At 44.6% G+C, this 12,788-nt stretch overlaps 2 protein-coding genes and 1 long non-coding RNA gene across 10 annotated transcripts in view; 2 read left to right on the forward strand and 1 right to left on the reverse strand.

Annotated features, from left to right (window-relative positions):
• Positions 1-12,788, reverse strand: part of ELP3 (elongator acetyltransferase complex subunit 3) — a 219,600-nt gene that overhangs the window by 130,986 nt on the left and 75,826 nt on the right. The gene's annotated exons all lie outside the window — the stretch shown is intronic.
• Positions 849-6,425, forward strand: LOC129649852 (uncharacterized). 2 transcript variants are annotated; one of them, XR_008713310.1, is made up of 3 exons: positions 849-969; positions 1,945-2,056; positions 6,316-6,425. It is a non-coding gene; the product is annotated as an uncharacterized LOC129649852 (long non-coding RNA). The 2 variants fall into 2 exon arrangements; XR_008713311.1 differs by lacking the exon at positions 6,316-6,425 and adding an exon at positions 2,675-2,871.
• Positions 8,460-12,788, forward strand: part of NUGGC (nuclear GTPase, germinal center associated) — a 42,641-nt gene continuing 38,312 nt past the window's right edge. The window contains exon 1 of the mRNA XM_055577778.1: positions 8,460-8,502. Within this exon, the coding sequence (XP_055433753.1) occupies positions 8,460-8,502 (43 nt within the window). The remainder of the gene's footprint in view (positions 8,503-12,788) is intronic.

Below are 12,788 nucleotides of genomic sequence, written 5' to 3' on the forward strand. Positions count from 1 at the left end.
AGTGGGTTGCCATTTCCTTCGCCAGTGCATGAAAGTGAAAAGTGAAAGTGAAGTCGCTCAGTCGTGTCTGACTCCTAGCGACCCCATGGACTGCAGCCCACCAGGCTCCTCTGTCCACGGGATTTGCCAGGCAAGAGTACTGGAGTGGGCTGCCATTGCAGTTACTGAGGGGTACCTAGTAATGATTGACTCTGTCTTTGAAGGTCAAACACTACCTGAGCTGAAGGTTAAAAAAAAAACAGATTTTATCCCTGTACTTGATGTGACTGTTTGGGTGATAGCAAGGAGGAATAGGTTCTGCTTTCTTCTCCTGGATGGCATTTCAAAAATACTTGTTTTTATGTTCTGTTTTTAAAAATGTGGACATAAAATTTAAGTTCCAGAAAGAGTTATTTAAAACTGTATGACATTCATTTCTACAGTCACATGACCCAATGTCATTTGGTTTTGGTGAGTTTCAGGATTGTGTATCAAGAATCAGCTTATCTTCATCATCTCATATTATCCATTGCTCCCAGTCATCTTCTATTTGGGGCGGGGGAACCAATACTTTGTCTCTATTGGGACTGGGGTGATTTTCCTTGCTGCTTATGTTAAATCAGATCCATCAGAATAACTCTCATCCTCAAGGAAAGGATACTGCAGGGTGGAAGCTGCAATCCATTTGGAAAGGAAAAATGATTAATGTGTAGGCATAGGGAAGAGAAAAATATGAGCGCCCCAGTTCACATACAACTGAAGTTTAAATGAAAGGAGCAAATAGTACGTAACTATTTATGAGGGCGGAGACTGTCATAAATAGCTCTCTGATGGCAAATCAGTTTCACTTCTGCTTGTGTAAATGTGGCCTTATGACAGGGGCCACAAAGGACTCTCTACCCCAGGTGGTTCAACATACCTCGACCAAGGCAAAGAGGTTGCCACTGTCTTTGTGGAATCTTGGAGCTGTAGCATGCAAAGTGACATCTGGTAAGTTGTTTTTCTTATGCAATTTATGCTGTAACTTATGATTGATTAAAAAATAGCTTTAGAGAAAAATGGAGATGATGGTCGTTTCCATAGAATTCACAACCAACTTCCTCTCTCATCTTACATTAGTAAAGGTACATTTTTTATAATTAATGAATCAACATTTGTAGTAGTATTATTAACTAAAAGAAGAACAGTGAAAAGAAAAGAAAGTGAAAGTGTTAGTTGCTCAGTTGTGTTTGACTCTTTGTGACCCCATGGACTGTAACCCACCAGGCTCCTCTGTCCATGGAATTCTCCAGATAAGAATACTGGACTGGGTAGACATTTCCTTCTCCAGGGATCGAACTGGGGTCTCCTGCCATGGCAGGCAGGTTCTTTACTGTCTGAGCCACCAGGGAACCCTAAAGGTTATCCTCTATTCAGATTTTCTTAGCTGTTATCTAGTGTCTTTTTTCTGTTTTAGAATCCTATCTAGGGGAGGGGGATGGAGAAGGCAATGGCACCCCACTCCAGTACTCTTGCCTGGAAAATCCCATGGGCAGAGGAGCCTGGTGGGCTGCAGTCCATGGGGTCGCTAAGAGTCGGACGCGACTGAGCGACTTCACTTTCACGTTTCACTTTCATGCATCAGAGAAGGAAATGGCAACCCACTCCAGTGTTCTTGCCTGGAGAATCCCAGGGACGGGGGAGCCTGGTGGGCTGCCGTCTATGCGGTCACACAGAGTCGGACACGACTGAAGCGACTTAGCCGCAGCAGGGGAGGGGCATTTGGCCGAGAATGGGTGCATGTACATGTATGGCTGAGTCCTTGCGCTGTTCACCTGAAGCCATCACAACGTTGTCAGTTGGCTATTCCCCAATACAAAATGTTTTTGGTGTTGTTTAAAAAAAGAATCCTGTCCAGAACACCATATTACATTTAGCTGTCATGTCTCTTCTTGGCTGTGACCTTGCGTTTGATGACTTTGACAGTTTTGAGGAGTCCTGGTCAGCTCTTCTGTAGGATTCACAAAGAGACTGGAGTTGCGGGTTTCGGGTAGAAGATCAGAGAGTTAAAGGTCATCCTCATCCCATCACATCAAAGGTACGTATCATCAAGATGATTTACGACAGTTGTCGTTGACCTTGGTCATCTGGCCGAGGGAGTATTTGCAAAGTCTTTCTACTGTAAAGCGACGCTTTTTCCCCTTCTTTCCATCCTGTCCCCCTTGGAAGGAAGTTACTCTGTGAGGCCCATGCCCAAGGAGTGGGGGGATTAAGTTCCCTTTCCTTCAGGGTGAAGCATCTTTAGAAATTGTTTGGAATTTTTCTGTGTAGGAGACTCATTTTTTCTCCTTCTCATGATTTTCCTAAAGTGAGTTATTTCTTGAGGGAAAGTGATTTTACATTACTTAAGTGAATTTTACGGCTGCGTAAAGGCCAATGAACTAGAAATCTGGAGAATCGGGTCTTAGTTTGAATTTTATAACAGTGTGATCTTAGGCAAGTCATCAATCCTTCTTCCCCAAAGAAAACTGGTGTTCCAGGCACCATTAATATTAAATACATCAATACGAAACTAATACTGAGTTTAGTATTAACATCATCTTATGCCTCATTAAGTTTGGCAAGCTTGGGCGAGCAATATGAAAGGATTCAAGTTCATTTCCGTAAAATCTGATAAAGTGTGTAATGAAAATATCTGCTTATTTTACTTATCTAGTCACCTGGGGGAGAAGGACTGAAAAAAGTCATGCCTCCTCTACTGAATCTACCTCTGGCAGCCGTGCTCCTAATGTTGCACACAGAAGCTGATGCATTAATGCTGAAAACATAACTCTTTTCCTCTGGGGGTCTGATGGCCCTTGTTTCACTTTTGCTTCTAAGCTAATGTGTTTAAATTGTCCCTTCAGAGTGTACCCAGTTTGGAAGAGCTGTGCAATGTCCAATAAAGTGGTTAGGAAATTCTGCCAACACCAAAAGTATTTAAGCATTAAAAAAAAGAGAGAGGAGATAAATCTACAACATTCCATTTTTAAGAATCTGCTCCTTGCTCTTATTTCATTCTTCAATTACCTCCCTGTGGGAGGGGACAAGATGCTACCCAGGGCATAGAACCCTGAAGATGCTTCGTCATTGGGAACAAGAATGGGGGTCAGTTTATCATTTATGGTGGCATCTGTTCCCCCTGCCCACAAAAGTTGACTTTGCCCAGGTAAATATTAGTACTGATTTCTTGTTAAACTATCTTCACCAAATATTCTGAAAGTCAATAACATTTGTCCAGGTGCATAAGTGTCTGTGGGGCTTCCCAGGTGGCTCAGTAGTAAAGAATCTGCCTGCCAATGCAGGAGACGTGAGTGACGCAGGTTCAATCCCCCTGGATAAGTAAAGGGAAACACACTCCAGTACTCTTGCCTGGGAAATTACACGGATAGAGGAGCCTGGCGGGCTACAGTCCATGGGACTGAAAGAGAGTCAGGCATGACTGAGCGCATGTAAGTGTCTGTAGGCCAGCTTTGCATCAGTGTCTCATACGGCCCTCGCAATGAACTCCAGACGTTTTTTTCTATTCTCATCTTACATGCGGATAAACTGAGACTCAGAGAGGTTAAGTGCTCTGTTTAGTGTCACACTGCAGTACCAGAGCAGGATCCCCCAATCCAGGCATTCTGACTCCAAATCCTGAGTACTTTCCCCATGGCATCCCTCACAGTCTGGAACATAAACCTGGATGTGCAGACACCTTGCCCACTTTCTTTCCTCACGTGTCCCCAGGCCCTAGAATCGTGTCTGGCACACAGTAAACACTTGACAAATGTTTGCTGAATGAATGAATATAATTCCTGCCGTTATTAATTTTACCAAGAATATGTTTAAAAGACACACGTCATTCAACACATGTTTACTCAGCGCTCGCTATGTAGTGAGCACTTTCCACATTTATTAAAAGTAGGGAAGAAACCAACGTTAATGATCAAAATGCCCCTTCAAGTTACTTTGCTAATTTAAGTATTTTAATTTTTTTCCTGTTACTGTGGCCTTGGGGCAGGGGAGGAGTGCTGGGTCGGGGACTGGAAATGGAAGGAAAACAAGAATCGTGTGGGGAGAGGTTAAAGATGTGAAGCAAGGGAGGGTGGGATGAGATTCAGACTAAAGGAGAAGAGACTTACACGTTTGTAATTCTTAATAAACACATTAAATTCTGCTCTGGACATGGACTGAAAGCAATGAACTACTCACTGCCCCCCCAACACACACACACAATCACGCATGCTCACGTGCACACACCCCCCAACGCCCCCGGCAGTCTGGCTTGTTTTATTCTGAGGGCACTACTTCAGTTGGTGTCCTTAAGCCCAATTTCATCAAGCTACCACTCTCGCTCCTACTCAACAGCCTTCACTCCCCAAATGCCTCCTCGTGCATTAAAGGGAACCCCTCATTTGTGTTCACTGTTCTCTCCATCTCTTACTCTGAAGCTCCAGAGATGGTTTAAATAGTACCAATTAGAGGTTTCTTGGTGGAATGATGAGAACCCTGAACTTGGACTCACTGTCTGACCTTGAACAGGCCCCTTCCCCTCTCCAGGCCTCAGTGTCCACATCTGTAGAAGGGGCTCAAGAACATGATTTCATTCCACTCTGGGAAGCTCTTCTAGGACAGGAGTGACCACTGCCTTGGTGTCACCTCTGTTATGTTCTCTTAAGGAAACAAGAGTGTACGCAAATACAAAAAGAGGAAAGGGAGAGTGAGAGAAACAAGAAAAACTGTCAAAAGTCACAATTATTTGACAGGAAACTGGTGCTGTGCAGCCTTCCCACATCTAGCTAAATATGCAGAGTCCCTTTTAAAAGATGCTATTCTTAGGCTCTCTGCACATGAATGTAAATAAGTACTCAAATCAAAACTTACACGCTAACCGCACAGTTGAAATACAAGCGAAATAAACCACACATCAAAACTTTGCCCTGTGAGCCACACGTGTGGACGTTTTCAACTGCTTCTCTGCAGAAACAGTTTTCACAAAACACACCACGGTTGCTGCCTCTTTGGGGGAGAAAGTGGAGCCCAACATAATTTGAGAAAGGACTCTGAGTCTTTTGCTCTTTAAAATGAACCTAAAATCACCGTTATTATCGATTGTGTTCCTTTTGACTATCATTACTGTTTGTTTAGTTGCTCAGTAGTGTCCGACTCTTTTGCGACCCCATGAACTGCAGCCTGCCAGGCTCCTCTGCCCACGGGATTTCCCAGCCAAGAACACTGGAATGGGTTGCCATTTCCTTCCCCAGGGGATCTTCCCAACCTAGGGATTGAACCCGTGTCCCCTGCACTGGCAGGCGGGGAAGCCTGATCCATCTTCTGTATTTGTTCCTGGCACTGGCTAGCACAACCAATCGAAGGTCTACAGTGGATCTGTACCCCAGGAGGACCATACATTTGTTGTCTCCAGAGCCCATTGTGATATGACGTTTAATATTTTGTGTGTGTGACTATGGCTCATGGAGCTGCCATCTTCAGAAAACAACAGATATCTTTCCAGGGGTCAATTCCTAGTTTCGCATCTAAAGTTATTGTTAGGTGCTATCATATTTTTTCTCATAACTTGCCTAGGTTTTGCCGAGGTTTAGCATTTCCAACCCGGAGAAGGCGAGTGAGTCGGACACGACTGAGCGACTTCCCTTTCACTTTTCACTTTCATGCATTGGAGAAGGAAATGGCAACCCACTCCAGTGTTCTTGCCTGGAGAATCCCAGGGACAGGGGAATCTGGTGGGCTTCCGTCTATGGGGTCACACAGAGTCAGACACAACTGAAGCGACTTAGCAGCAGCAGCATTTCCAACCAGGAAACTCTCATGAATTTTAGTAACCTCGTAGAGTTCTCCTACCACCAGCTTTACTGATGAACATTTCAAGCAAGAACACGGTGTCTTGGGATTTGAGGAAGCCTTAAAGCCCGTCTAGTTCAATGCTGTTATTAGGTGATCATAACAGTGAAGGTTTAGACACTTCTAGGAGCAGAAAATTCATTACTTACTAAGGGAGCTCGTTCCATTTTGGACAACTCTGAATACAAGAGAAATGTTCTGCAAAAATGTACTTTCTTATACTTTCCACCTAGTGGATCTAGTTGTCCCCTCTTGGCACCACTGAAAACAGGCATTATCTCACTATTATATTCAACTCTAAGATTAAGTATTTGAAGACCCCACAAAGTCCTCTCCACATCTTCTGCTTCAGCCCATGTCTTCCTTCCCTCAAGCTAAACATTCCCAGCTCCTATGGAGCAGTCCTATCAAAAACGAATTTGAGTGGCTTCCCTGGCAGTCCAGTGGTTAAGAATTTGCCTTGCAATGCAGGAGACATGAGTTTGATACTTGGTTGGGGAATCAAGATCCCACATGCCGTGGAGCAACTAAGCCTGAGCACCGCAACTACCGAAGCCTGAGCACCTCAACTAGAGAATTTGTGCACTGCAAGAAAAACTCCCACATGATGCAATGGAGATCCTGCAGCTTCAACAAAGACCCCATGCAGCCAAATACATAAATGTTTAAAAACAGATTCAGTGTTTAGACACCCTTGGCTGAGGAATCTCATCAAAAGCTTCCCATCCACTGTAATTAATTAATTCAGCACTACCATCGATCATTGCCATTCACGATAGAAATACAACATTGAAACAAATGCAGCCATGACCTCGAATAGCTCAGACATAAAGAAAGAATCACAAGCATACGATTCAGGTGTGCTTGGACCAGTGGTGGCACAAGAGGGGAATGAATGGGAACCAGGACACAGCTGTACAGAGGAAATGTGCAAACGAGATGCTGAAGAAAGAGTAGGAATTCCCCAGGAAGAAGAGGGGAGCACGTTTCTTTTTGACTCTCCTGCCTCAGAGGACTGTAAGGAGTTTGGGGTGGTCTGAGCCCAGGTGAGGAATGGAGAGATAAGGCACCTCCTAGCAAAGGCTCAGGAACGTGTACAGAGCAGAGTTCAGACCACACTCACCAACACCCACGAGGAACAGAAAGCATTTGTTCTGTTGATGCCCATGAGCCGAACTAAGTCTGAGTGGCTCTTCTGACTGAGGAGCTGCGATTTTTGTTTGGGAGTGATACGTAAATGAGGCACAGTCTCACTAACTAACGGCTGTGTGTCTACTGGGGGTTGACAGGTCAGTTGAGCTTTTGCATATCTCGGAAGGGCTGGTGATGCTCTGCTTTTGAATTATGCAGCTGAGTAGTCCAATCAGCAGCATCAGAAATGGAGAGGAAGCACGTGGGGTGCCCCGCCTTGTGTCCCCCAGATCCTCCCTGATCTGTGGAGGCAGAAACACTCCAGGACATCAGCACTCGCTCTTCTGAGGCTTTGTGGATCCAGTTCTCCCTCTGTGTTCAGTCCCTGTCTCCCAGGGCTGGAGACAGGTTCGATCCGATACTTCTTTTTTTGGAGGTACCTCCCCCCACCGCCTCCCCCACAGATCCCCATGAGGCAGAGCTGACATAATCCCCAATCGGGGTGTCTCCCTGATTGCAGTGCCGGGTGGGGTGGTGAGGAAGACCCAGAGAACCTAACGGTTATTGCATGTCTTCTTCCCCGCTCAGCATCCTCCGGAGCAACTCCAGGGGATCCCAGGAATATCAAATGTTCCATCCATCTCCCCGATACTTGCTGAGACCCGCTGGGACTCAGTGTCACTCAGTGGCCCAGGGGTTCCCAGCTTACCTGATGGGGGTGCTGATGTCTCCCAAAACAGCAAAGCTGTATAACTTCACCTTCAAGGCTCTGGTCGTTAGAGGTTTATTGTCTTTTCAGGCTGAGCTGCCTTCAAGATCTCAGGTCATTTCAGTTTAAAGGTCAATGGATAAAAAATGGTGGGGATATATGTGTATGTCTGGCTGATTCATTTTGCTGTGCAGCAGAACTAACAACATTGTAAAGCAATGATACTCCAATAAAAAGTAACAACGAAAAGAATAAATTCCAAGAATTTCTTTTAAAAATCCGCTATATACATTCATGCGTAGTTTTGTATGCGGACACAGCTGTCAACTCTTTGGTATAAATACTGATTCATGACTGCCAGATCAAGGCTGGGTATGTTCAGTATTGTAACAAGTTGACAGTCTTCCAACAGTGGTAATATTTAGCACCATCAGCAATAAATAGTCATTTCTTTTGCTCCAAAAAAAAAAAAATTCTATGGATTCAACTATTGCTGAAAATCAATAGTCAAACATGGACTTTTGTCATATTTAAACCAACACACAGTGGACAAGCTGTTACAAAGGATTCAGAGATAAGGTAGAATAGCCATTGCCCTTGAGAAGCTTGGCATCTAATTGGGGAGACAAAGCGTAAGCAAAATTACATGTTCTTTTTAGTTTTTGTTTTGTATTTATAATTTCTGCCGTCTACTCCTCCCCACCCCCACTCTGTACTTTGTATTTTTCAGGCTGATGCTCTAAGTGGACAAAGGCAGGCGGTTACATAACAGGAAATGGCAGAAACTGAAGATTTTCTGGTTCGGGAGCTACATCCAGGTAACATCCCTTCACTATCCCCTGATGAAGTGAGCAAGAACTATTTACCATTATATATATGTGTGTGTGTGTGTGTGTGTGTGTGTGTGTGTGTGTGTGCGTGCGTGCGTGCTAAGTCGCTTCAGTCATGTCCAACTCTTTGTGACCCCATGGACTGTAACCCATCAGGCTCCTCTGTCCATGGGATTTCCCAGCCAGGAATACTGGAATGGGTTGTCATTTCCACCTCCAGAGGATCTTCCTGACCCAAGGATCCAAATCGCATCTCCTGCACTGCAGGCAGATTCTTTACCACTACGCCATTGGAGAAGCCCTGAGCAATAACTATTTGCCATTATAACCAAGGGCAAAGGGGTTGGGACTGTATCATTTTTCACTGTTCTTTATTGAGAAGCTGCTTTCTCACAACGTATTTTAACAGTGGATGAATATCAATTATTTCAATAACAACTTAAAGAGCCTATTAATAATCTAGTGGGTTACCTGACCAGAAATTCAACTTGTGCCCCCCACCCTCCTTTAAAAGTTCAAATAAATAAAATTCAAAAATAAATACATAAATAAAAGAAGGTTCCAGGAAACCATCTTGGATTTTCCGAGGGCATCCCGCTCTCAGAATGGAGAAGGTAAGCCCCTGGAATCATTTTGCATGCTTTCTGAAGGAGAGCTTTAGGGTGAACCACACTGGAGTCCCTGAGGGTGGCCTCCCTTCGTAGAAGGCTGGGTGGAGGACACCCAGAGACAAAGAGGGAACTTCCCCTGGGAAGATGCATTTAAGTAACCCCTGGTTACAAAACATCCTTTGTGTTTTGAGAACTGAAGAAGAAAAATTTTCTTACCCCTAGGGATGAATTCTCTTAGCGGCAAGGGTCAGTGGGGGTAGTGCTGGTATCTGAGACATGGCTGGGCAAGCAAACTGAAGGAATTGCAACTTTAGGACCCCCTTGGGAGACGTTAGTCCTGAAGGTGTGGGGCGTCCTGCTGGGAAAATCTGCGGCAGGTTCCCTCAAGGGTCTGATCAAAGCGCCTATATTGAGACGGTTGTCAAAAGCGACACCTTGTGGCAGCAAGGAGCGATAGCAGCAGAGACCACGGCAGGCTTCTTGGGACGGCCCCGCCCAGCCCTCTGCTCTTTCCTCCAATGTTGTCTAGTCCATAAATTCTGTCGGACTATTTTGTGACCCCATGGACTGTAGCCTGCTAGGCTCCTCTATCCATGGGATTTCCCAGGCAAGAATACTGGAGTGGGTTGCCACTAAATCAGTGTAATATAGTGGAAAAGGGAAAGGAGTCCTTGAACAATTACAGGGAAGATAAGAGAAATGGCCAGTTCACACCCATTCATTCTGGTTACAATTTAATATGAAACCAGTCGGGAAGATCCCCTGGAGGAGGGCATGGCAACCCACTCCAGTATTCTTGCCTGGAGAATCCCATGGACAGAGGAGCCTGGTGGGCTACAGTCTGTAGGTCACAGAGAGTTGGGCACCACTGAAGCGACTTACCATGCATGCACTACCATTAAGTGTTTTAAATCCCAGATGAACTACTTTCTCCCTTCCACCTGTTTTTTCATTTTAGATATTAAAGGCAAAGTGTAAAACCTGCTCTATCTGACTTCTCAGTGTTTGCTTTAGTTGAGAAATAAGTTTCCAAACTTTGATCAGACTAATTGCCACTCCTTACAAAGTTGAAATAAAGGCCAGGATACATGGGCTGTACTAAGACTCTTTTATGCTTGTGGCTAAGATCCTCTGCAAATGTTGTTTAAACAAGAGTTCCTGAGTTACAGGGTCAAGATCAAGGCCCTCCATCCTTTTACTCTTTCTATAAGCAGGTGTGAAAACACTCTGGAATTCCAAGACACCGTTTATAATGTGTTCTAAAGTGTTCTTCAGCAAACCACTGGCCTAGCAGCTGGAGTAGTATTTTTTTAGTAGTTAAAAATTATCTGTTTTATTTTGGTAAAACTTTTTGGTAAGTTTTCTAGGATTTCACTTGATAGATTTAATCATAACATATTTAAAACTCTTGTTTTTCTTTTTTAAGCTCTGGGATGAATAAAATAGAAGACTAATTTATAAACATCTTCCAGAATATTAAACCACAATAGATAATGATTTAAAGTAAAAAGACTGTAATTGTGCATTGTAAAACACTGGACGTGTGGTGTCCATTCTTGGCTTCTAGTTATTGCTCTGTCATTTGCTAGCTCTGCGCCCATACGACAAGTCTCTTGATTTCTCTACATCTGAAGCCATACATATTTTACATTGCTTTCCAGCTCATAAATCCCGTGATTCTGTCACCTCTTTGTTATCAATATCAAGGTTCAAAAGTTTAACCCACAGTGGATTTCCTTACTTAAGCTAAATTACTGAAGTTAGATATTGATATTTGCTTATTATAATCAAATACTTTGGGGACTTCAAAAACCTTAACTGCTTCCATTTTAAAAAAAGCTTTTGATTTTATATGGCGTATATTTGATTAAAAATGTTGTGATAGTTTCAGGTATACAACAAAGAGATTCAGTTGTGCCTATACACATGTCCTTTTCCAAATTTTTTTCCCATTTAGGTTGTTACAGAGTATTGATCAGAGTTCTCTGTACTATACAGTACGTTCTTGTTAGTTATCCATTTAAAAAAAAATTTTATTGGAGTATATTGCTTTACAATATGTGCTAGTTTCTACTGTATGGCAAAGAGAACCAGCCATCAGTTCAGTTCAGTCGCTCAGTCGTGTCCGACTCTTTGAGACCCCATAAATCGCAACACACCAGGCCTCCCTGTCCATCACCAACTCCCGGAGTTCACTCATACTCACATCCATTGAGTCAGTGATGCCATCCAGCCATCTCATCCTCTGTCGTCCCCTTCTCCTCCTGCCCCCAGTCCCTCCCAGCATCAGAGTCTTTTCCAATGAGTCAACCTCTTCGCATGAGGTGGCCAAAGTACTGGAGTTTCAGCTTCAGCATCATTCCCTCCAAAGAAATCCCAGGGCTGATCTCCTTCAGAATGGACTGGTTGGATCTCCTTGCAGTCCAAGGGACTCTCAAGAGTCTTCTCCAACACCACAGTTCAAAAGCATCAATTTTTTGGCGCTCAGCCTTCTTCACAGTCCAACTCTTACATCCATACATGACCACAGGAAAAACCATAGCCTTGACTAGATGGACCTTTGTTGGCAAAGTAATGTCTTTGCTTTTGAATATGCTATCTAGAACCAGCCATACGGGTACTTATATCCGCTCTTTTAGGATTTCCTTCCCTTTAAGGTCATCATAGAGCATTAAGCAGAGTCCCCTGTGCTATACAATAGGTCCTTGTTTGTTATCCATTTTAAATACAGCAGTGTGTACATGTCCATCCCAAACTCCCTAGCTAGTGGCATATATTTTTCTTCTTCTCTGCTCCTTTCTCTCTAGCTCTAGCCACTGAGCCAGCAACCACTTGGTGTTTAGTTCTAAGGTAGTCCTTAAACTGAGCCAGGATAAATTCTTTGCGTGGAGCATACTTGTAAGGTTAGAATGTCTGAGATGGAAGGGTCTACGGACAAGCTCTTTCAACTCCCTGTCACTGCATGAGCAGGAGCGGGCCAAGATTCAGGCCTTGGCAGATAGCCCACCCTGCACTGCAATACTCTGGGGTGTGAGCTGGCTCCAGAACACTGAGGAATTTGCACAGGAAGATGCCAGACTGAGGCTGCCTGAGCTGTCTGGGAGACTTGGGCCTGGGGCCTCATGCGGGAGGTTGGGCCTTCTGCTCAGGTTGCCATCCTGGGTCCCTGAGTGATGCGCCCTTTCTGTGGTTCTTGAGGGAAGATGACCTCCCAGTGTCACGCTCAGTTTGGGGGCCTCATGCCCTTATATGAGCTTTGAGAGTTATGACTCTTGGGGTCAACTGTATTCCCAGGTCACCTCACGGCCATTTGCTAAGGTTTATACCACCCCCGTCAGACACGACTGAGCGACTGATCTGATCTGATCTGATACCATCCCCAGGAGCGCCGGATTCGGCCGTTTCCAATAGTCGTGACCCCAAAGACCCCCCGTACTGTCCCTTTCTCACCAGGTGAATCCTGCCAGGGGGGTGTTTTCTAAAACCCATCCAGGGACTTCTCTGGTGGTCCAGGGATTACGAATCCACCTTCCAAGGCACGGGACGTGGATTTGACTCCTGCTTGGGGAACTACGTTCCTACATGCCGTGGGGCAATTAAGACAACGTATCGCAACCACTGCGCCCGAGCACCACAACTTGAGAGAAGCCTTCGCACCACAAT

The sequence above is a fragment of the Bubalus kerabau genome, chromosome 4, assembly GCF_029407905.1.
Source record: "Bubalus kerabau isolate K-KA32 ecotype Philippines breed swamp buffalo chromosome 4, PCC_UOA_SB_1v2, whole genome shotgun sequence".
NCBI classification, from domain to species: Eukaryota; Metazoa; Chordata; class Mammalia; order Artiodactyla; family Bovidae; genus Bubalus; species Bubalus kerabau.